Source organism: Rhinolophus sinicus, chromosome X (assembly GCF_036562045.2).
Source record: "Rhinolophus sinicus isolate RSC01 chromosome X, ASM3656204v1, whole genome shotgun sequence".
NCBI lineage: Eukaryota > Metazoa > Chordata > Mammalia > Chiroptera > Rhinolophidae > Rhinolophus > Rhinolophus sinicus.
In genome coordinates, this window is record NC_133768.1 from 24,460,792 (window position 1) to 24,485,575 (window position 24,784).

Below are 24,784 nucleotides of genomic sequence, written 5' to 3' on the forward strand. Positions count from 1 at the left end.
GTAGCTATGGACTCGGTCAGTATATTTTGCAGAAGAAATGAAGAGCATCTCTAACCTGGTGAGCTGGGTCAATGAAAGTCAGTTAAGAGAGCTTCTACTGTAGTAGTTAGTACATTTCTATAACAAAGGCAAAACAACAACAAAAAACCCAGAAAAGATAAATTAAAAATGGCATATGGAATTTACTTTAAAACAGAAATTTAATATTCTGATTTGGGATCCCTGTTTTTTACAAGTATTTTAGATGACTACCATATAATATGAACCTACTAAGTTTTAGAATTAAAACCCATCAACTTATAAAATATTTACAGTAAATGACTAAAAGAGGATAAACACAGAGTAACAACATAGAACAGTCTAATGATAAGAATTTGATGAAATTGACAAAGTAAAACTATTTTTTGATCCCCCAAATCTGATCTATGACCATGGATGGGGTGGAGAGATCTTTTTACCAGGACTATCATCTTATAACGGATAAAAACTACCTCTTAAATCTTTGAAACCAAAATGATCGCTATTTAAGCAGCTTAAAACACCACACTATTACTTATGGTTTACCAAATAATCAAGTCTATACCTCTAGATTGAAGGAGGTCAACTTCTTTCAGTGTACAGTCAACATTTATCTGGAGTTGTCTGTTCATGCTTCTCAATCTTGTCATTTCCTCAGGCTAGTAAGAAAGGACCCAAAATAGCAATTGTGGGAAAGTCATTATCAAGCCCAACATTTAAGAACTGCTATTCACGTTAATTGTTCTGATTGGTTATTACCAAGAATATGACCTTAGTCCATAAGAGGGCGTGTTTAAGAAGTCCTATATGTTATGCTTTCAAAGAATAATCAGGTAAAATAGGGACATCAGTATGGCCACATACAAACAAAATCTGTACATAACGTGGCAGGCTACAATACTAGACTGTAAAATACTACCATTTTAATCACAGAGCACTGAGAATATTTTATTTCTTCTACGTTTTTATGGTAAGGGAGACTATAAGTATCAACCTTTTAAATAAGCAGCATCCATGATTTTAACTTGTTCAGGCTGGTAAAAATTACAACAGTACTAATTTTAATTAACATTTACTGAGTGGCAGGTACTGTGTTCACCAGAATTCTCTCATTCCTTCCTCAAAACAATTTCTCAAGGTAAGTACTACTATCACCTCGAATTTATACAGGAGGAAGCTGAGGCACGGGTTATATAATTTCCCCAAGGTTATAAAAGCTAGTAATCGGTAGAACCAGAATTCATATAGAACACTTCTATATAAACTTACATAGAAATCTTTTTCCTAGGTCAAAAGAAGCAATTAACCTAGTTCATGAAATTTTCAGGAACAAAGGGACTCCATTCTTCCCCCAACTTTGTTTCCTTCTGCCTTGACCTTTCCAGCTCAGCCTACACTTTAGGCCTTTCAGGGGCATATATGAGACACTGAAAATGTGCAGAGTGACCTATTCTTCAGTTAAATAAAGCTTTTTGGAAGCCTTAACTTCCCTGACATTCTGAATTCCTTTACTATTTTACATATATGTACAGTAAAAAATAAAAGTAGAGTTTAGACTCCAGAGGCATGGGTAGTAAAGCTTTCAGCACAGCCTAGGAATTAATTAAGTTTCTAAGGTGATATATAAAGTAAAAGATAAAAATCTGCTAGGATAGGAAGACAGAATAAAATTCTATTCTGTTAAAAACACGTATTTTGCTAAAAATTAAATCTGTAAGAATGTAGAAAAATGGGCAAAAAGGGTTATTTTAATTCACAATAATGCAAAATCTTATGGTGTTAAGAAGTATTATCAGAATAACTGGGAATTCCCACTAAATTAATAGGTATCAAGTTGAAAATAAGTGCTATTACAGGCAGAATATATAAGAAGAGCTATAATCCATTAGAATGCTAGAACACAAAAGTCATTTAGAAATATTTATGAGGGATTGCTTTTTCTTTTCTCATTTCTATGGGTAAACCATGTGACATTAACATGTAAATTGCTTATACCATCTCTACTAGGCAATATTAAAAGAGTTTAAAACATATCTGAACATTATATTAAAGATAAAGGTCTTGTTCAGGGGTTTCAAAGAGTGATGCTATCTTCCTAGGAACATGTGAAAGAACCTATTTTATTCGTAGAATCATATCAGGAAAGTCAAGTATCTGAAGGAGCTGATCCTTCCTAGATGTTGGTGGTGGTGGTTTCAACTACGGTGGCCCTGAATAGTGGAGCTCTGTAACTAACTATTATGATACTTGATTATATTTTAATATGCATCATGGTCAAGAGGCTACTGCAAATTTGCTTATAACAACAACAAAAAGCTCTCGTCAACAGGCTCATTTCCAAAGACAGTAAAACCACTAGAACTCACTAACCTAACAGTTTATCTATAAGATTCCTATGTCCTTTTCGTATTAAATTGAGAGGAAAAAGCTTTCTGAAAAGTTACCACCATGTCTCAAAAAGTAGTTTTTCGTGGAGAAGGGGTTTCAAGATTGGCTTTCATTTATAGTAGTTTGTAAAATACATTTCGAAGTAAAAAATTCTAAGCTTTTTTCCCAAAGGTAGCAGAAACACCTTAAGTCAACTGTTTCAGCACTTGAAGCAACTGTTTCACAGAGACCGGGGTGGAAGAACGCTGATGTTCTTTGGTGGCTTGGCCCCAATGATGCATCTGGGACTCAAAGCTGTTAGTCCAAAAACCCAATTAGAACAAGATGAATGGGAGAAAAAACTTGGGGGAGGGGATAACTGGCAGCCCTCTGCTTACTGAAATCTTATTTATCCTTCAAAGGTATATAATTTAAATTTCCTCCTCCTCCATGAAACTCTCATCTTTGAACCCTACCAGCAAAAAACTAACATTTCTGTCTCAGAACTCTGAAGGTACTTAATATCACTACCATAATTCAGCTGGCCAGAACTTCTGATTTACGGCCTCACATTCTTTTCTCTGTCTTCTTCTTGTTCTCTGTCTCTCCCTCTCTCTCTCGCACACACACACACACACACACACACATACATATAGGTACATAGGCAGATATACATACAGGTCTCTAAGAGATGACATCTCCCACAGCATTTAATACTATGCTTTGCAAATAGTACCATGTTTCCCCGAAAATAAGACCTAACCAGACAATCAGCTCCAATGCGTCTTTTGGAGCAAAAATTAATATAAGACCTGGTCTTATTTTACTATAATATAAGACCAGGTCTCTCATAATATAAGACCTGGTCTTATATTAATTTTTGCTCCAAAAGACACATTAGAGCTGATTGTCCGGCTGGGTCTCATTTTCAGGGAAACAGGGTAGATTGAGAAAAATGATGGCAATCATGCATCTTGCACTTTTGCCCTCCTTAGGAAGATTGTGTCATTGTTACTGTAAGTTTCTGCAACTGCACACAGAGCTGTTCACAAATGTGCATTCCAGTCTCATTAGGCACACACATTTCTAAGCAATTTTTTAAATACACTGCTTGATAAGGAATTAATTTGTTGGAAAATGCGAAGATAATAATACGTACTTAGTAGCAAAAAAAAGTGAATTTTATATTGGGTAATCCTAGAAGCATGGGACACGATAGGGATAGCCATTTACTGAGCACCTCAGACAAGCCAGGCACTTTACATACATGATAACAATATTAAAATGTACTTGTTATAATTCCCTTTTCTGGATAGGGAAAATCAACTGCAGAGAAGTGTGTGAGTGCCAGAGCTATTGTGGCTCCAGAGCCTATGTGGGCACTCTTTCAACTATGGCACAGTGCTCTATGAACAAAAAGGGAATTCTGGCTACAGGCTTTATTTTCTGATTAATTCCCTACATATAATACACCCTTGTGTTATGTATGTTCCTAAAGTTTAAAAGAAATAATTTTTATAAAATGCTTTAGATTTCTGTATCTCAAGCAGATTTTTCCAGTATCTTGCAACTAACCTTTACTTTATAAGAATATTTACTATTTGTTGGGCATTGTATAAATTGTTCATTATTTAATCCTAACAAAAATCCCATGAGATGGGTACTCACACATATTACAGATAAGAAAACAAGCATAGAGAAGGTTACTTATCCAAGGGTGTATGAGTGACACATGAGTAACAGAAGTGGATGCAAATTTGCACCTGAATGGAGAGTTCACTATCTTAACCACAATTGTCCTAATAGTCCTCCATTTTACTCTAGGCCTGGCAGCAGAAACACACGGGAATCACACACTCAAATTTCTCATCTCTCAAATATTACCACATGAACTACCAATTTCTGAAGCTGGATGATGGCTACATGGGGGTTCATTATACTATTCCACCCATTTTACGTTACCTTTGAAATTCTCTATAAGTACAGCCTAGGGCAGCAGTTTCACCCACTTCCTTCTTTTTCTAAAGAAGTCTCATCAATAAAAGCTTTCATTTAAAATCGGGGTTTTTCTGAAGCACTAACCTATGCTACATTAGCTAGTTCTCTACTTCCAGCAACAACAGAAAAACCGATAGGGCTTTAATTTGGCAGGGATCATCACCCACCAAGAGGCTGCTAATCAAAGCTTGTATGGTTATGTTAGAGAAAACGACTTCTATGCTAAGAAACTTTGCTTATGCTCTACAAGTACCTAAAGGACTCCAAAGTGCTCAACCACCATAGGTGGTTTCCTATGAGTTACGTTCTTCAATATGTCCCCTCAGAGAATTCAATTAAGATTTCGAGTGAGAAAAAAAAGAGGCTGAAATATCACCTTTCAGTTAAAAACAGCTTTGTAATTTCCATTAATACCCTCCCTCCTCACTTCCAATATTGAATATACTTATAAATTTAGTCAATATTAGAAAAATATCATTAAATATGCCTGTTTCCCAATAGCATCCACTGGTTCCCCATGACCAGTAGTTCATACACCTCAACCTAGTGATCAAGGTCTAAGCCCCACTCTACCCATGCACATTAACCTGTTAAGACATCAGAAATCTCAGCTTCAGTGAGGGAACTATTAATTGCTGCCTCCTGAAAGTCTGTCTTGACTTCAAGCCTTCATTACCTCAGGTTATTTTTCCTTCTAAAATCCCTTCCCCTTTCCTCTCTGCCGATACAGCAATAGTATACACTGTTTAGGGCAGTGGTTCCTCCCCTTGTTCCTTTAATAACTTTATGAAAATCAGAGGAAAGCTATAGACCTGCTTCCCACATAAACACACATATGAAACTGCATATAATTTCAGGGATTCATAAATCTCCTTTGAAGCCAAGAACCTCAGTTAAAAACTTTTTTTCTATGAGGCATAGTTGTAGACACGCTGTCTGCAACAGGCCTGACATACATACATGCCCACTTCTCTAAACCTGTAAACTCAGAGAGAGAGATTACCCTTAGTTTAGAGAGGGTAAGAAAATGAGGAATGGCTCTGTGGAAAAAGCAGAGATTGAGTTGAGCCCTGAGGAACAGACAGGATTTTCACATCCAGAGCATTCCAGCAGGAGGAATGTGAGAGCAGAGAAGTGCACTGAGTATATACAGAAACTGGTTGATGTATGAGTCCTCTCAGTAACCGTCAGCAAATGGAGCACTCACCCCACGCTATTACAGTTATCTGTTGATGGATCTATTTCTCCCACTAGCTGGCATGCACTAAACACCTAGTATCGGACCACATTCATAAGCTGTGGAATAGGCTCATGGACTGAATGAATGTTAAAAGGTGAAATGATAGGCTGGATCAGAGAAAGCTTGTGATGTCGTAAGATTTTAGAGACTTTTCATAAATATTAACCAACATGTTAAAAATATATTATCCAAATCCTTTCATTAGAGCAGCTCCTGTTAGGACTGTTGTCAATGCTGTTATCTCAGTTTGTACAATTATTTACACTTAACAAAACTCTGCCTTCAAAGAGTCTATAGTCAACACTCCCAAAATTCATACTGATCTCACTGTAGCTCATTTAAATTAACGGACTTAGAAAAATAATTTTTAAATGTTTGGGAAAGTATATAATATACTTAGGAGAATAAATGGATACATGAGAACAATTTATGAAATATTTGGTCAGGGTGCACTTTTCTATTTTGACAAAAAGGAATTTATTGTACATCGGATGCTATAGCTTGATTATAACTGTCAGTATCTGAAAATACTGATGAGCCTATGGAATTCCTACACGTGAAAAAAATAAAGTAACAAATTATTCTGACGAGGACCATTGAAGGCAAAGGTCCTTCAAACATTGTTTTAAAAGCAAAAACAAAAAAAACTGCCAGAAACAGAACCTAAAAGAAAAACAAACGTCCTGGACAGCCAGCCAATGTCCCCACTTTCCTATCCACACGTCCCCACAGGTCACTTACCGTTGGGATCGAGGTGGTACAGCTGACCCTTCTGAGTCGTCTTTGCATCAGGTCGTGCTCCATCCTGTTCACTTCAGCCTTCAACCGCTCTAGCTCCTCTTTCTCAAGTTTCAATTGCTTTGCTAACCTCTCCATCCTTGCTCGCTGATGTAACAGCAAGGCTATAGCATTACAGATAAAGTCATTGCAGAGAATAACATTGAACAAGTGACGGGGAAATTCCTATATGCGTTGCTAATGTATAAAATACCTGTAAGCAACCCTGTCATCCAACTTGAGTTGGCATTTACTCTCACGTCTTTCTAATGCTATTCTGCCTCCATATCTGCTTTAATTTAGCTCTTGTAACTGCTGCCAAAATATCATCTATCCGTCCCTCTTGTTCTGTCGTCCTTAGTTTCCCTAAGATTCTCTTTAACTACACCTGTGTGTTTTAAACAGGCTCAATACCAGGCACATTGAATTACAATCATAATTAACTTCCCTTCTTATACACTGAAAGAACACTACATTCTCAGATATCTTGAAACAATCTAAATAGACTTTTTTTTTTTTTAAATAGACTTTTAAAGAACTATTCTCCTTTATATTTACTTAGGTCCATTATTAACTAACAACGCTCTTCATTACTAATCCCACTTCTTACAAATATCATTATATCCTTTAGGCCATCCTCTTTAGAAAACATTTAAATTCTTGCACCTTGATGAACTTTAGTCTACCCTCTATGAATCTCTTTTTCCCACTCTGTAGTTTGTGTTTTTGACAATACCAATTTCACTTATCTATATTTTTCTCCCAATGAATGTTTTTTTTAAGGAAGAAGTCTTATTAAGTCACTACTGCATGCCAACATTTTCGTATTTCAAAAGAAATTCTGTAGATGACTCTTAAGCACTAACCCTACTCTTAATAGCTAATATGTTATTTTATTTTGAATAGGAGATTGCCACCCCACCACAAAGATGAAATTCAATAAAAGGGCTAGAATTACCTTGTGTATAGGCGTAGTCATCTGATCCAGAACTAGAAGTCCTCTGGTATTTATGGCTTCCCTTTTCTCCCCCAGAGCCTGGAATCACTGAAATTGGCTGAATCGGTTCTGGGGCTGCAGAACGTTCTTCTTGGTCCACTAAATTTAAAAGATTTTCAGTCGTTGCTCGGCCTACGGTAATTTTAAAAACTGTAGTTGGGTTTGGTATCATCCGAGGAGCTGGGGATGGAGCACATGAAGGCCCAGATGGCTGTGTATACGTAATATACACAGGATTAACACTAAATGGAGGTTTTGGTTGACTGGACAAGCCTCTTGAAGGAGAACTTGAAGGTGGAGTGGTGGCTGTGTACAGTGAATGCTGATTCCGTGGCGACGGTTGATTACTGATAGGTGACGGACTCCTATTCATTGCTGTCCCAGGTCTTTGAGAGGGTTCAACTGTAATTTCTATCTTCTTCATGGATCCTTTGGGTAAGCTAGATGTTGTGTAGGGGAGATAGGCGACTGAATGGCTTCCCTGTTTCTGATAGGGAGAGCCTTGTTGATACGGATGGGGTGGAGTAGTCGAAGGACTGGGTGGCATAAAGACATGGGAACTCGGGTGGCCCAACTGGGAAGGCTGCACTTGATGCTGTGGAGAGCTGAAGGGTGAAGGACATTGAGAAGGAGGTGGCGAATGGTAAGCAGGTTGAGGGATCTGTTGTTTGGGAGAATACTGAGAAGGTTGATAGTTCTGCTGATGTGAATAAACAGGCAAAGGACAATGGCTATAATGAGGCACTGGGCCCTGAGGTGAGGACTGCCACGGTGTATTCTGCGGAGTTTGTCTTCCTGATGAACTCTGAGATGTCTGTCTGATATAAATAGAACCAGGAGACCCATAGAGATTGCTTGGAATTTGTGGAAGAATTTGTAAAGCTCTTGGTACAGTCTGTCCAGAAGGGAGGTTTTGGGATACTGTAACAGTGATTGGATTTGTACTATACCGAGGTATGTGCATGTAAGAAGGAGGTGGTGGCGGTGAAGGCCCTTGCATAGCAGATGGATTCATTCCGGTTTGCATGGAAGATGGCTGTTGAGGTGGCTGGGAGGGAGGAGTAGCTGCACTTCTGTTCTGTTCATTCATAAAAAATGGATTGTAGTTGGGAGTAGCAGCCACAATAGCTGGAGCTGAGTGTGGTTCCTGAACTAAACATATCAGCTGTTTACCTGCGGCTGCATGCTGAGGATCAATGTGTCCGTCACTTGAGCTATGCACCAGGGTCCGACCACCATTTAGTTGCACACCATCTCCTGGGTGGTAGCTACTAGGAGAATGGATACCCAGGTTAATATGCAAAAGGCGATTTCTATTCATTCTGCTGTCATCTGGACTATGGTATTCCATATATAAGTACTTGCTACTCTCCTGGGAAAGGGCTCGGCAACAGGCTTCAAGATTGTTGTTATTCTAGGGGAAGAATATGGTAAAAGTAACATTGGAAAAATTAACAAATCCTAATAGTTTTGCCAGAGTTATGCATATATGACTGTCATAGAATAAGCAGAGAACAGTATTTTAAGCACAAAAAGCTTCATGCTCATCTATCCTGAAAAGCAGATCTCAAATGATTCATAGTATCTTACAGACATTTAGCTCCCATGACTAGTACTACTGCTACTGCTACAGAAATGTAAAGTACCTACTAATGAACATTGACTCATCCCAGTTTTTCTGACTCCAAATCCAGGACTCATTTTATACTTGTTGCATCTGAACAAATTAAAATGTTGGGCTAATCTTGGATTCACCACAACTGCTGAAATATACAAGTATAAGTAATAAGTAATAGCCATCATTAATCATGAAGATAATCATGCTTTAGTTTTTCAAAAGGCACTGAAACAACAAAAGGAGGAATGATAAAATCCCTAGTCAAAAAAGTAAAAATTTTAAAGCAGCCTTCACTTTTAACCAAAGTTATCCCTATATAACTTCAACTGTCATCATTATGAAAGTTTTTTTCAAAAGTCCACTTTTTCAATTATGGATCCATGACTTTGCCTAAGTTATGCTAATTTAACATAAAACCAGGTCTCGACTGCCTTAATGAAATTCATTCACACTCTTAGTCTTAAGTTTTCACCCAATGACAGGTAGCTTGGTAAACTTTCAAAATCATTTAAGGATTTGAATTTTTTGAGTGACATACACATACACAAAGATGACAGTAACAAACTGACATTTTAGATGTTCCAGTCAACAGTAAGCAAACTAATAACAGGTTCCCTCTTTTTTAAATATTAAGCTATAAGGTAGTTTTCCATTAAAATACAGAATTCGTAATTATTTTATAAGCCTAAAACACTATTATTATTGCCTTTGAAATAATCTATTAACGTTTCTCAATTTTCATGACCTTCTCTGCAGTTCCTAGATGTGCATACAGATACGCACATACATACACATTGCCATATATTTATTTTAAGGAAAAGTACATTTTATATTAAAAAAATGAAACACTGCACTTCTGTCGAGAACCAAATAAGGTTAAACCCAAAACACCACATACAATACTACAATTTTAGAGCTGGGAGAACTTTTAGAGTTCATCTACTCCAACACAACTCATTTACAGATAAGGAAAAAGACACCTGTGAAGTTACATGGCTTGCACTTAAGCAATTAAATGAAGAGCCAGGTCTAGATTCTTGGACTCCTGACTTCTTAGTGCTCTTTTCACTATAACACAGGAATTTCAAGGGAGAGGATGTTAGGCCCAAAATACATTTACTATACTGTAAGCTTTAGGAAGTAAAAGAAGATTCAGTCAAGCAAACCTTTGCAAAATGAATTCTCAGGAATTTAAAGAACTGGTACTATCAAAACTCAACTCCATAGATAACTTTCATCCTTTTCCTTATATGAAGCTTTTGATACTCAAATTCAAATAATTTAAAAAATACTTTCTGAGGCATAGAAAAAACTATACTATTGAAATTTAAGAAGCACATACTTAGAACTCAAAGATTGTTTTTTCTTATCCTTCTTGGAAATCATGGTGATCAAGGGAGAGAAGCTAGATATACTAAGCAAATTTGGAGCCAAAAGATTCAAATTGACTGCCAGGTAGAAAATGTCACTGACAGATATCTGACGGAAAATAATATGGAAAATGAAAATAAAATATCTCCTTCAAGTATTTTATTAACCTATGGATTAAGGAGAGAACGAAAGCTAGAGTTTTATTTGAAACCTAAAGCAGTTATAGACACTTTACTATTTGACATTTTTATTAATGATCCTGAAATTTCATGTTTTCTACATTGAATTAAGTAGCCTAACTACTAGTATGGTTGCAAAAAGGATCCAAATTCAAAATGATACAAAGTTGGATTTGTCAGCCTATTTCAAATGAATGATTATAGTAACAAGCTGAGTAAATTTTCATGAAGAAAAATTTAAAACCACAAATACAAGATATTACAAGTATTATCTTTGTGGATGTAATTTTAAAAGAATACCACCAGAATAGATTCAAATATCATATTTGACCTGCTAAATGTCTTAAAAAGAAAAAAATTGGTTAAAAAATTGATCAAACAGTAAATATGAAGAATAAAGAAATCAAAATTGTTTAGTTAGATAAAGAAGAGGTTAGAATTTCTATGAAGACATATATGAACAGTCTTGAAAGGACTGAGGCAGAAAAAAGCGTCATACTCCTAAAAAGTGATCCTGAATTGAGGAATGATGTAAGACTTCTGTACTAAATGCAAAGTACTGAGTCTCATACATTTTAATGCAAACAGAGAAAACCCAGTAGGTGGTAAATTCCATACCGGAAAATCTCTTAATCCCAAAGGAACAAACAAGTAAAAGACTAAGGACAATGTAAATTATCAACAAATGTTCACTGAGTTGAATTTACAGTTTCATTCCTTCAGTTTAGTAAGTGAGATGAAGACACTAAGCCACGAAAAAATACAGGTCAAACAAAGTGCTAAATAAAATATTTTAAAAGAAAAGGTCAGAGTGAGGTGGTGCCCTAGGATGGATTAGAAAGGTGATTGCTAGGAAGTAGTTTAAACCATAGCCTCACTTATGCTTGGTTTCATTCAGTGGGAAGTACCTTTGCTCTACCAGAGACAAAAATGGGGGTGCTGAAGAGCAGAATTTCAGACTGAGAATGCATGGTAGAAAAGACAAAGACAAGCTATAACACTCAAGTAATAAGCCCAAAGGCCTAGACTTCGTAAAGGACTTGCAAACAAAGGAAGCACCTCTGTTACCACCACTGTTCTGTGAGTCTCTATTTGTAATTACGCTCACATGGGTTTAGGTTATACCCTGAGCTGCTCACACTGCAGTAAGGCAGAGCTTGCATATTATGCAGTAAGGTGGAGTCTGAACTGATTGTGTGAGGAGGTCTAGTAGGCAAGATAGAAAAGTGCTGCTGCTCCCCAAAGTCAACCAAGTAGGGAAATGCTATAACCCCAAACACACTGAGATCCTGGGGAGGATGATGTAAAACTCAAGAGGGGAAGTGTTAGGTGTCTTTCTCTGCTGCCTCTTGAGTGGGAAGATTCGTTATAAAAGACAACAAAAGCAATGTGAATAAACTAAAAGTGGCCTTACACTGAAAATTAGACCTGTTAGTAAGCATTTATCAACTAGAAAAACTAGTAAGAAAGAGTATACTCCAAAAACTTTTAAAAATAGGTTCTAAAGCATAGTCTAACAAGTTATAACAATAAATTTGAGATTTTCAGAATTCAGTTCTAAGGATTTGGGGGCAGATGACACAACCCAAACAATGTAAGAAGAGAAATGTGAGAATCATCTTTTTCCCTGTTTGCTCTAAATCAGTAGTTCTCCATGGGATCCATTTTGCCTCCCATGGGACATTTGGCAATGTCTGCAGACATTTTTGGCTGTCACACGTGCGGGGATACTATTGGCGTCTAGTGGGTACAGGCCAGGGTGCTGCTAAACATCCTACAATGCACAAGGCAGACCCCTACAACAAAGATTATCCAGCCCAAAATGCTGACAGCACCAAGGCTGAGAAATCCTGCTCTAAACGCCGCCCCCCACCCTCCACCATACACAAGAGAATGTAACCAAGTTCTAGTCACCACAGCACAAAGCCAGCTCTAAGAAGGAAACACTGGAACTTAATATCACTATCTTTGGTGGGTAACTTACCTGTAACATGCATTGAGACACCACTCCCTCTGGAATCTCAGGGAAACGTTGTCGGAGGTCGTGAAGAACCTGCACGTCAAGCTGTGAACTGCTTTGCGCCATGCCAGAGCCAGCGGTGGTCAAGTTTTCTCAGGAAATGGATGCTAACCAGCCTTCCAGTAGTAATGATCTTCCAACACCACAGTCATTTTCTATTAAAGAAATGAATTACCTATTTCACTTTATTTGAATAGAAGCTATTAGTGAACTAAAATAAGAATATCTGATTCCAAAGTCGGAAAATTGACAAATACAACTTAGCCAGACTTTTCTTGATGTAATGCAGCTAATCATTGGTTTAAAAACAAACAAAAAAAAGCCACCCCACCCCCCAAACTTCAGTTTCATTTTAATGCTTAAAAAGAATAAGTGGCAGCTAGAGGAAAAATGCAGAGTATTATGTGGCAACCATATTTTTCTAGCCTTGAGAAATATTACTCATGTATATAATCACTCATGTTTTCCCAAGGGCTATCCCATCACTCCTCCAAAGCAGAGCAATTACTTTGATGTCTGAAATAATAAAATAAGGACTTGATAATATCAACACCACAAAGCACCCTTGTCCTGTCTGTCTTACATTCTCCCTGTACTTTGAAGCCAAAATGTTTGAATTTGAAGTCTAAGTATAGGAAACCCAATGTCTAAATGAAACAACTGGGCAAATAAAAAAGGAAATGTGGAATCCTTTGTTTTCAAAGATGACGCTGGTGTCCCATCATTATTAGCCAGACCTGTTTAGCTAGTTCTGATGCAACTGGCACAGGTGCTGAGATGACAGGATGTGGGAGTACGGTTTGAGCAATGGAAACTGACCCCCAATCTTTCTTACTGGCAGTAGTCAAGTTAAGCACCCATGTAAATAAGGCAACTAGTACAGTAATAATGAAATTATAAATCAGCTAGTAGTATTAAGGGTCAATTAACTGATCCACTTTTGAATCAGCACTTCTTTTTTTTTTTTTAACTTTTTATTTAAGTGTTTTTCCAGGACCCATCAGCTCCAAGTCAAGTTGTTGTTTCAATCTAGTTGTGGAGGGCGCAGCTCACAGTGCCCATGTGGGGATTGAACCGGAAACCTTGTTGTTACTAAGAGCACCACGCTGTAACCCACTGAGCTAACCGGCCGCCCCCACTTCTCATTTTTAAAAGGGGGAAAAACATACAGTGTATACCGTACAATCTCATATTTCTGCTGTGTTCACTCACTATACGGTCAAAATACTTTTTAAGAATGAGGAGTAAATACCTGCATCTTTATGGAAATCATGATTATAAGATACATATCTAAACCACACACAGAAGGGAGGGTCATCCCACACCAAATCTTCTGCTTCTTGCAAATAGGCCCCGGAACTTTAAATCCTACCAGTACTTGGGGCAATGCAGAGAACTACAGAGACTATTTTTAAAACAAGAAGTATTTAAGGAAAATATTGAATTAGTTTTGCTGGTTTATAATTAAGCAGATAATTTAAAAATACCATGGAATCTCTAATTTGACTTTCGTTATAGGAACGGAGTTTCATTTTGCATGCAATCTGTTGACGTTTACTGGGCATCTAGCTGTCTCTCTTCTTCCTTCCAAGCCAAGACTGTCAAGAGTATTTATGTACTCTTTGTGTGTACAAGGTGGCCACAAAGCCCCTGTCTATAAGACTAGGCCTAAGCATGGGTAAAAAGAGCTATTAGGGACTGTTTTGACAGCTCCCAACCATCCACACTGAAGGTATCTAAAAAAAACATGAGGAAAAAAGTGGAATGTGGATGAAGAATACAGAGAACTTCCAAAGAGCGCATATATGGGTCTTCCGGCCACCCTGTACTATAACTATTCTCTTGGCAATTCATTCCTTCGTCTACTCTGTCTGGCTCATCTCACCGTTCCACTGAAACACCCTCTCCCATCATTTCTCTGCTCCTAAATCCAGATGATCTGTCTTTTGGCCCCTGTGTCCTCGACCTCTGAAGTATCTGACACTACTGATATTCCTTCCTTTTCACAGCCTCCGTGGCATCACAGTAGCCTGGTTTCTTCCCACCTCTCTTGTCACATTAACGTTTCCCCGGGTTTTTCCCTAAACTGCCTCTTATCATTCTACCCCTTTTTGCTCAGTGATCACATCCTAAGTGATCACTACGAAGGTTTCGATAACATGTAAAGGCTAATGATTCCCATACCGGTCTATCAAGCCTCCAGACACACACACTCCAGACACACACAGCCAGCTGCCCACTACACAGCACCGTAAGGATATGCCCAAAGACATGTCAACATGTCCAAAAAGGAACTCCTTACCACAACCCTTCCCCAAATGCTGTTCTCTCCATGAATGCTACCACTCAGTTAACAAGACTAGAAACCGTGGTGTGATCCTGGACTTCCTCTTCTTGAACAAGCAACTAAACAGTGTGAAATCAAGTGAGTCATGGTCTGCACCCTGGTTCTGCCGTTTAATAGTCTCTAGGAAAGATACTCAATCCTTCCGCCTTTGAAGCTTCATCTGTAAAACGAAAATAATAGTAGGGTTGTAGGAGAATTTATGTTTTATTTTTGGCTCGATCTTTTAATATAAAACTTTTTTTTGTAGCAGAATTTACATGGAAAACAGTGATTAAGTCAGGAAGCGTTAGTTACTATTATTCAGGGCATGTCTGAATATTGTTTTCGTCAACTTCCTACTGCTGTCCCTGCCCCTGGTCTTGCCTTCCTCCACATCACAGCCAGATGCAAATCTGATCACTCTGTAGCCCAACCAAACAGCCATGTGTGATTGATCCTTTGCATGGATGTTCCGTGTCACCTTTTCTCGGGCCATTAGCCCATGGTCATCTATCTGCTTGAGACACTTTTCTACCTTTCTCCCTCCCCCTGCTTCTCCAAGCCATACTGATCCCATACATGTCAGTACTGGTGGCACCACCCACTGACACCTCCCCCCCGTTAGTCGTGCTGCCGTGCCTCTCCTTCTACATTGGGCTAGAGGGCTCTCCACTGTGGTGCCACAGCAGGCTGTGCTTACTGTCACAGGAGAAGCAAACACACTATACTGAAGCCACCCGTGTATCTGAAGGTCTCTCATATAAAACTATAGCTCTACCTGGAGTGTGCTGTTATGCCAGAGTGAGGAAGTACTCAAAATGTGATGGGAGCCTGTCATAGGGACCTGTGAGTCAGCTTGAAGAGTCTCCCACTGGCCACATCTGTGCCAATTTGAGCACCAAAATAATTAAGGCCAGTAATGAATTATAGGCTTGTAGAAAAGAAGAATCCATGACTCCATATCAATAATAAATAGTTAAAGACATAAATAAAGACACATATATAAATGGAGGAGAAGGGAGGGCTTTTGCTTACAGTAGAATCCAACTGGTAAACTTGCAGGGAGTGCTAGAGCTGGGAAAATCATTTTGCAGCCATCACTGTATGCAGATTGCTTCAAGTAAGAATCAATGGATGCTACATCTAGGGGGAAATTTGAATGAAGAGTAGGCTATATGAATGGTCTTAAAGTGTCTCCCTGAAGAATTGCTTATTATTTACAAAGGGGAAAAATGTAACTATAAATGGATAAATGGAACAACATCTTGACTGGGTGATCAAAATAAACATCACCAATGAGGGATAGACAGCGTGCACCTCCACATGTGATGGTATCACTGTATACTATTCCACTCAGGAATGCGTAACACCTGAAACTACTCATGAGGAAACAAGACAAACCCCAAATGAGAAATGTTCTATTAAAAAAAAAAAAGCAGGGAGTTAGGGGGACAGAGGGGTTGAGAATGTCATCTTAAAAATGCCACTGTCATAAAAGACTATGGCTAGAAAAATATCACAGATTAACAGAGACAGAGCCTTGACAACTAAATCCTAGACTGGATCCTATACTAAATGGGAAAAATACTATAAAAGAAATGAATTGATCAATTGATAGAACTGAAATGTGGATGGTAGATTAGGAAAAGTGTTCTATCAATGTGAAATTTATTGAATTTACTAAGTTTACTGACTTGATAACTGCTGTGGTTATATATGAGAATATCCGTTTTTAGGAATTAGGCAATAACACATTTAGGGGTAAAGGGCATGATGTATGCAACTTCCTCTCAAATGGTTCAGGAAAAAATACATCTATATGTATATGTGTGCATACACAAACACACATGCACACATACACAGAGAGAGGAAACAAACTACAAAGCAAACAGGAAAAATGTTAACAATAGGTGAATCTAGGTAAAGGTTATACGGTGTTTTTTATTCTTGCAATAGAATTTTGCAAACCTTCTGTAAGCAAAACTAAAAGCAAACAGGAAGTCGTGGTTCTATTCAGGTGTTATGCCTTCTTCATCCCTGCATTTACGTAGTACCCGCTCAAATGTTTGTTAAACGACGAAGAATCAATTTTACTATAATAAATCACTCTAGCTAGTAAGGTTAAAATATAAATATATATAGAGAGAGGGTGCCAAAAAAATGTATACACATTTTAAGAAAAAAAGTATTAAAATTGTAACACTCAATATATACCGATAACAGAAGATGAACACAAGTCACGTTTGACTTCTGCAATTACAAGAGGTGCTCAAAGTGGTTCCCATCAGCGTCCAGACACTTCTGATTACGTGCTTGAGCTATATCGACCAAAGTGTCCACTTGTGTACATTTTTTTGGCACCCCTGGTGGGGGTTTGTGTGTGTGTATGAAACTTTAGATGAAGTTTATCCCCCACCTCCTGCCCACACACACACACACCCACAGTAAAATTTGGGGGATCAGGGATCACCTATGTAGAATGATTTGTAAATGCTTAGGGAAAAAGAAAAATAGGTTTAGGCTACTGAATCAATGGGTATATTTTTCCAGTTTGCCTCTTAAAATATCTCCAATCTGAAATGCTAAGAGATTCTACCAGGTTAACAATCTAGGCTTTAATTTAAAATGTAAATTATTTGAAAGTCCTTAGTGTTAATTTTTTCTCTGAAACAGTGTTTGAATTATCTAACTTTTTGATCAATACAAACATTACCTGCCATTTTCACAGTGAGTCGATCTATAATTTATACTAGTCACAGGAGTCCTAACTAGAGGAGTTACTTTGCCACGTCACTGAAGCTCTAAGGCAGCACTGTCCAACACAAATGCAAGTCATTTGAAATATTGTAGTATCCACATTAAGAAAGTACAAAGAAACAGGTATAATTCATTTTATAAATAATATATTTTATTTAACCTAATACGTAAAAAATACTATTGTTTTAACATGCAATCAATATAAAAATCACGGATAAGCTAGTTTACATATTTTTTTCAGACTAAGTCCTTGAAATCCAGTGTGGATTTCATACTTACAGAACATCTCAATTCAGACTGGCCACATTTCACATGCTCAGCAGCCATGTTATTGACTGTGGCTACCTTATTGGATAGCACAGCACTAAGGCCTTAGGACAGGCTAAGACCTATAACTCGCTAAGACCTATAACTCTCAGATTCCCTAATTCAGTATCTCCTGTGAGGGCATACAATTAACTAGGCAAAGGGCCTAGCACAGACTAGGTGTTTAAGGATTATTTGTCAGGTGAAATGAAAAAAAAGTGAAATTCATTGAATTTAATGATAGGAATGATCTTAGGTAATCAAATCTTTTATTTACAGAAATGATAACAGGAAATGATTCCTTTATATTTGAGGGTCTAACCGCATTCAGAACACTTGATGGCTATTTAATCATCATCAAATAAAGAGCTTCTGAAGCCCCCAAAGGCTTAACTCAAACTTCACTACTGGCTTCAAAGAACAGTTTTATTCATTTCTCAACCATAATTTCAAGTCTTTAAAATATAAGGGCAATACAGTTGCTTTTTTATGAGAAGGAAAAAAAGTGACAAGGATCAACAAGAAGAAAGATGTTTCAGGTGCCAAGAGCTTAGGCTCCGCACATTCAGAGCTCTTAGCAACTACTGGCCCTCAGCTAGCTTTCTCTGCCTTCAGAATCTTGGGTGCTACACAAACTTACCATTAATTTATCACTATTAGTATCAGCTACCATTTACTGAACACCTATGCCCTGAAAGGTAGCTATGATCATCTCCTTTTTACAAAGAAGAAAACAAACTCAGAGAATGAGTACATGGCAGAATCGTGACTCAAATACAAGCCTGCCTTTTCCAAAATCTGAGTCCTTTCCACTATGTCATTGGCAGGTATCAAGGTCATTCCCAGTAGAGTGATGATGTGTGTGCCCTTCTTTGGCTGGGAAAAAAGGGCAGCAAACCCTCAACAGTATCATCCAAATAGGGAGTTCCAGGTATGTGGTAGGTTAGATGGAGGGCTCAGAGGGGAATAATAAGTCCTTGTACAAATAGCTGTTTTAGGACATACAAGAAGCAGAGGAAAAGGGAAGAAACCGCCTTTTTAAAAAAATGGTTAAAATAACTTGCCTTTGAAAAAACATTAAACAGCATCTTTAAAATTGAAGCCAACAACTTACCCACAAAAATGGCTACCATCTGAAAAGATGATTAACAGTAGATCTACTTTTCACTATAAGTGGAGTCTAAAGTGATTAAAAAACATCTTTTCCTTAAGGGATTATGTGTGTAATCTTAATAGTGATTAGCTCTCTGCCCTGTATACACAGTCACTCACATAAGCACTAACTGACAGGGATAATCATTAAGTATTTCACAATATGTAACACTCTCAAATAAATTTAATTTCTTGATTATTATGAAATATTAAAATACTTCTTTTAACAAAGCAATTTCCTTTCTGTTCACTGGGAGGTTAAGCAAATAGAAAATATTCCAGCCAAAAATATAAGCTAGTTTCCTTAAAAAAAACACTTAAAAGTTTTACAGTAAAGTACTACGATGTATTTCTGTATTTAATCCCATAGAATACAACTTACAGATTTGGATACGATGCAGATCAAAACAAAATCTATTCTTGTGCATACACAATTGACCCTCGAACAATACGGGTTTGAACTGTGCAAGTCCATAAACATACGATTGGCCCTCTGTGTCCCTTGTATCCCCGGGTTTCACATCTGTGAATTCAACCAAGAGTATTTTTGATCTTTGGCTGGGAATCCACGGATGCAGAGGGCCGGCTGTATGCATTGTTCTATGCCACTGGATACAGGTACTTCAGTATCTGCGGGTTTTGGTATCCACAGAGGGTCCTAGAACTAATTCCCCGCAGATACTGAGGGACACCTGCAAATAAGTTTTTGGGGAGTCAAAAGTTTTACATGGATATTCAACTGCTTGGGGGTTAGCAACCTTAAACCCCTGCCTTGTTCAAGGGTCAACTGTATATCAATGTATGCAATAACTGCAAAATACATAGGGACTTTGTCTCTTAACATTATAACGACATGCTAATTTTTACACTAAAATATTAAAGTGATGAGTGATGATTTGACACCTTAAAACCAGACAGAGGACTCAAGCAATATCTAAACTGTACTGGCTAGGCTAGGATGTGACCAAACTCCTGGGACACCCCCACTAAAGCACAGATGGCCACAGCTGTGGATTGTTGAGCTGTACATGTAGGCAGTAACTCTAGATCAAGAAAGAAGAAATAGTGAAGGCATAAATCACACAGTTCCAAAGTCACAAAAACCAGGAGATTCTGTAGGGTGGAGCCTTTACTGCCTGTCAGTTTTGCAGGGACTCCTAACTTCTTCTCAAGGCGGGATGAAGCCTGGGAGTCGGGGATGGTGTACTTCGCGGTGGGATCACTCTGAGGCTTCCTCCATTGGTGCAGCTACCCCCACCCCCCCAATTCAGGAGTGCAGGTGGGTACAAGGTACAGCAGTTACTGGGATTTCTCCCAACAGAATTCCTCCTCCCAAACGGAGAGCAAGCTCCCCCAGAGCTCTGCTCTGATGCCACAATTCTCTCCACTCTAGAAACTGTACAAAATGACCACGACACCTAGTGCTTTCTTTCCACAACCTTTCCTGAGCTCGGCAAATATGGACAGTGCTGTTATGGCCCTGTTTACTTCTGCCAGAATTTTAGCTCACTTCTTCAAATAATTATATCACAGGTTACAAACCAATGGTCTGTGAGCCGAATCCAGCCCATCCGTCTACAAGTTGAACCACACTTTAAAGCAGGGAAATCTTAAGTTAAAATTTGGATATCTAGCTTTCCTCTGAAACAATACAAGATCTAACAACAACTGATTGAAGCATCACTCTCCCATTTAGAAAGGACATACACTCTACTCTGCAGGTTGCCTAGTTTCTACATTCCCTAGGGTGTCCCAGGCACTGAGGCCTGGCCTTGCTTCACTCTGACATATTTGCTGGATCTGTGACACCTCTAATGTGTTTGAAAGAGACGTTTAAAGATACACTGTAAGTATCAGTCTAGTATAGTCTCCGTGGTATGCTACTGATGTGGTAGTTTGGGACACAATAATTCTTCATCATGTAAGCCTGTTCCACATGTCACAAGGTCTTCAGCATCCTGTCCCTTCCTGTAAAACCCCAGAAACACCCCCAAGTGGCCCCTAGAGAGGCAACAGGATCTCAGGCTGACAACCACTGTTAACATGTTAAGTCTGGTGAGGTGAGCATTTCCCAGGTTTAAAGAACAGTTAGCCTTGTCTTGAGAGGACTTAAGATTTTTTAAGGAATCATTCTTTTTTCTGATTGATTGGTCTGGTCCAAATAATACCTGTTGAACAAAAATATGTATACTAGTATATACCTTTGGAACTTTCATCCATTTTCTTGCTGCTTTTCAGGTTTTGATTTTAGATAATATTTATTGAGCCATATCTATGCACCAGGCACCGTGCTACGTGCTTTATCTCATTTCATCTCTACTATCATCCAATAGAAGAGGTAATAGCCACATTTTATAAATGGGGAAATGTGAGGCTCAGAGAGGGTAAATAATTTGCCTGTGGGTCACAGTTAAAAGCAAAGCTAGGATACAAACTTGAAGTCTGTGCTTTTACCATAATTCTCCTGTACTTTTGGCTACATGGTAAGACTAAGATTTTCATTACAGTGGAAACCATTCAGAAAATAGTCACACATTTGATGCATCTATCTCATATTCTCTTATATTCTCAAGAGATAAACTATGGGCCAAAATAATATTCATATTAAAAGAATCACTAAAAGCATTGTCCATTAAATATAGCCCCCAGAAACAAACAGAAGCATATTCAGATTAAATTTAAACTGAATACGCCTCCCGTCAAGTGCATATTTGCCAGCCACCACCAATACAGGACTTATCAGACAAGCTACTCTCTGCCTTCTCCCACCAACCTCCTCTCAAAGTAAAAATAAAGGTACTTGGGATGTCTTCCCAGTTCTGAGGTTTGTAACAAGGAGGTAGAATATTAAAAAACAAATGAAGTTTAATGACCTTATATAGTGGTATATGAAAAAAGAAATGGAAAAGCCGTCTTATTTAATTGGAAATATTTCGTTCAATTAAGAATATTATGGCCGGCCCGGTGGCTCAAGTGGTTGGATCTCAGTGGTCCTAATGCCGAAGGCTGCCGGTTCGATTCCCACATGGGCCAGTGGGCTCTCAACCACAAGGTTGCCAGTTCAATTCCTCGAGTCCCGTAAGGGATGGTGGGCTCCGCCCCCTGCAACTAAGGTTGAACACGGCACCTTGAGCTGAGCTGCCTCCCAGATGGCTCAGTTGGTTGGAGCGCGGGCTCTCAACCACAAGGTTGCCAGTTCAATTCCTCGACTCCCACAAGGGATGGTGGGCAGCGCCCCCTGCAACTAAAATTGAACCTTGAGCTGAGCTCCCAGATGTCTCAGTTGGTTGGAGCGCATCCTCTCAACCACAAGGTTGCCGGTTCAACTCCCGCAAGGGATGGTGGGCTGTGCCCCCTGCAACTAGCAACAGCAACTGGACCTGGAGCTGAGCTGTGCCCTCCACAACTAAGACTGAAAGGACAACAACTTGAAGCTGAACAGCACCCTCCACAACTGAGATTGAAAGAACAACAACTTGACTTGGAAAAAAGGCCTGGAAGTACACACTGTTCCCCAATAAAGTCCTGTTCCCCTTTCCCAATAAAAATCTTTAAAAAAAACAAAAAAAAAAACTGTTCTGGTTAGCTCAGTTGGTTAGAGTGTGGTGCTGATAACACCAAGATTGCCAGTTCGATCCCCACATGGGCCACTGTGGGCTGTGCCCTCCTAAAAACAAAACAAAACAAACAAACAAACAAACAAAAAACTCTTCTAAAGAATGAAATGTATGTAAAAAAATTTTTTTAATTACCTCAAGATGGTTTATGAGCCCTGGCAGAGGAGTCGTATTTACATCTCCAGCTCTGAAAGCACCTTCTTTTCAGTAGTCTGGAAATCTGACAAAATGAGGACATATCCTTTTGCTAACTTCCCAACTCAATATGGAAAAATGACAAAAACCCATAGACTTCTGGTGCCTTAAAGTAACAGCAGACAAAATGCTAGACCAGACTTTTAGGGCACGTGGTTCTTTCCCAACTATCATCACAAGCTGAATCTTCCTTTTTTCCTTTAGGTCACAAATATCTTCTACAGTAATTAAATTCTACGTTTCCTCACAGAAGACAGAAGTTCAGAACCACGAAAAGGTAGTCCACTGCTTGTTTTCTTAAGGCTTTTGCCGTGTACCTGGCAGTTACTGAGCCCCCCATTCTATTTAGAGAAGAAAGGATGAGCCCAGGCCTATGAAGCCCGTATAAAATTTTGGATTGCATACCCAAAATAGCATACAACTTTTTAAAAAATGCTATTATGTAACCCATTTCTGTTCCATGAAGAGCAATTTATATGTAGAATAGGAGCTTTATTGGCTTATTCTGACAAATGAGCATTCTCTCTCCCATTATTTAGACGCTATCTTCAATCCCGGTAAACCTAGTAAATTCAATGTAAACTTGATCATGTTAGGGCAAATACTGACTTAACATCAGAGCCATCATGCATACATTTCTAATTAATCTCCTGACTCAACCTCATTTTATAACCACAGCAGAGCTAAAATAACATACACTGTTTATACCATATAAATTCAGCACTTTACCATACTTACTGTTTATCTTAAACATTACCCAAAAAATGAACTCCAAGTATGAGCAAGTACAGTGCACCTACATGAATGCTATTTTCTACCATGTGTAATAGCTTTTGCCACTCTCCTGTATGACAATGCAAAATCCACTCCGCATTCATGTTAACTTTCTCCCATCGACTTCAATTAGCACAGCCTTCTCCTTCTTAAATGTCATTGTGTGTTTATTACCACTTTCAGCACTTGAAATAATGTTTATTAACTTTTTATTCTCCTCAACGTTTTATTGCTATGAATCTAGAGAACGAAAATCAAACATGCTCGGGGCAGCCGGTTAGCTCAGTTGGTTGGAGCGGGTGCTGGTAGCACCAAGGTTGCCGGTTGTTGACCCCCACCATGGGCCACTGAGCCTGCGCTCTCCTTAAAAAAAACGAAGAAAAAAAAACGAAAAAAAAAACCCAAACATGCTCTTTTAGTTACAGTGCCTTGTACACACTAAGTAGTATAAATGATAAAATGAGAAGTTTTAAATAATTGGAAAAAACAATGTGCTCTGGTTGAGGTGCTCCAAGGTCTTTATTGGGTCAATTCTTAAATGGCATTATTTAAAAAGAAAGACAGGACAACCTATTGGTAATATATGCCAGAGGCAGAGCATCTCCACATTTTATTACTTAAAGAGATTACTTAGAACAGTGTTTTTCAAATGGTGGAGTGTGACCTATTAGTGAATTAGGTAATAAATTTACTGGGAGATGACAATTTAAGAAAAAAGGAAACATTATAGTAAAATAGTAGAGTGCTTCACACATAGTAATCGCACATATATTGATTCACAAAACTTGCCTGAGGGGTGTGTGTGTGTACTAGATCATGATAAAAATGTCTTACTGTGGGTTGCTTTGAGAAATACTGACTTAGAATATAGTGAGGTATTCCAGGTTATGTAAGAAAAATACGTAGCACCTTTCCTTTTTACTTTTATCTGAATAGATGGCAGTTTTCTAATTAACAAAGTGGAGTTATTTGAGAAACGTCTGCATATAAAAGCTGAAGCAACTCTTTATGTCATGAATTTTTGTGACTTTTTCTCAAATGCAGCCTCAATGTGTTTTGTGTAGCTCCCTCA

General features: G+C 38.3%; 1 protein-coding gene across 2 annotated transcripts in view; it reads right to left on the reverse strand.

Moving 5' to 3' along the window:
• Nucleotides 1-24,784, reverse strand: part of TAB3 (TGF-beta activated kinase 1 (MAP3K7) binding protein 3) — a 54,995-nt gene that overhangs the window by 16,695 nt on the left and 13,516 nt on the right. Inside the window, exons 3-7 of one of the 2 annotated variants that reach the window (XM_074324296.1) lie at nt 22,879-22,963; nt 12,550-12,740; nt 7,359-8,811; nt 6,365-6,525; nt 584-677 (exon numbers count right to left, since the gene is read on the reverse strand). In XM_074324296.1, the coding sequence (XP_074180397.1) occupies nt 584-677; nt 6,365-6,525; nt 7,359-8,811; nt 12,550-12,651 (1,810 nt within the window). In that variant the 5' untranslated portion in view covers nt 12,652-12,740; nt 22,879-22,963. The remainder of the gene's footprint in view (nt 1-583; nt 678-6,364; nt 6,526-7,358; nt 8,812-12,549; nt 12,741-22,878; nt 22,964-24,784) is intronic. The other variant, XM_019710557.2, reaches the window with a different exon arrangement.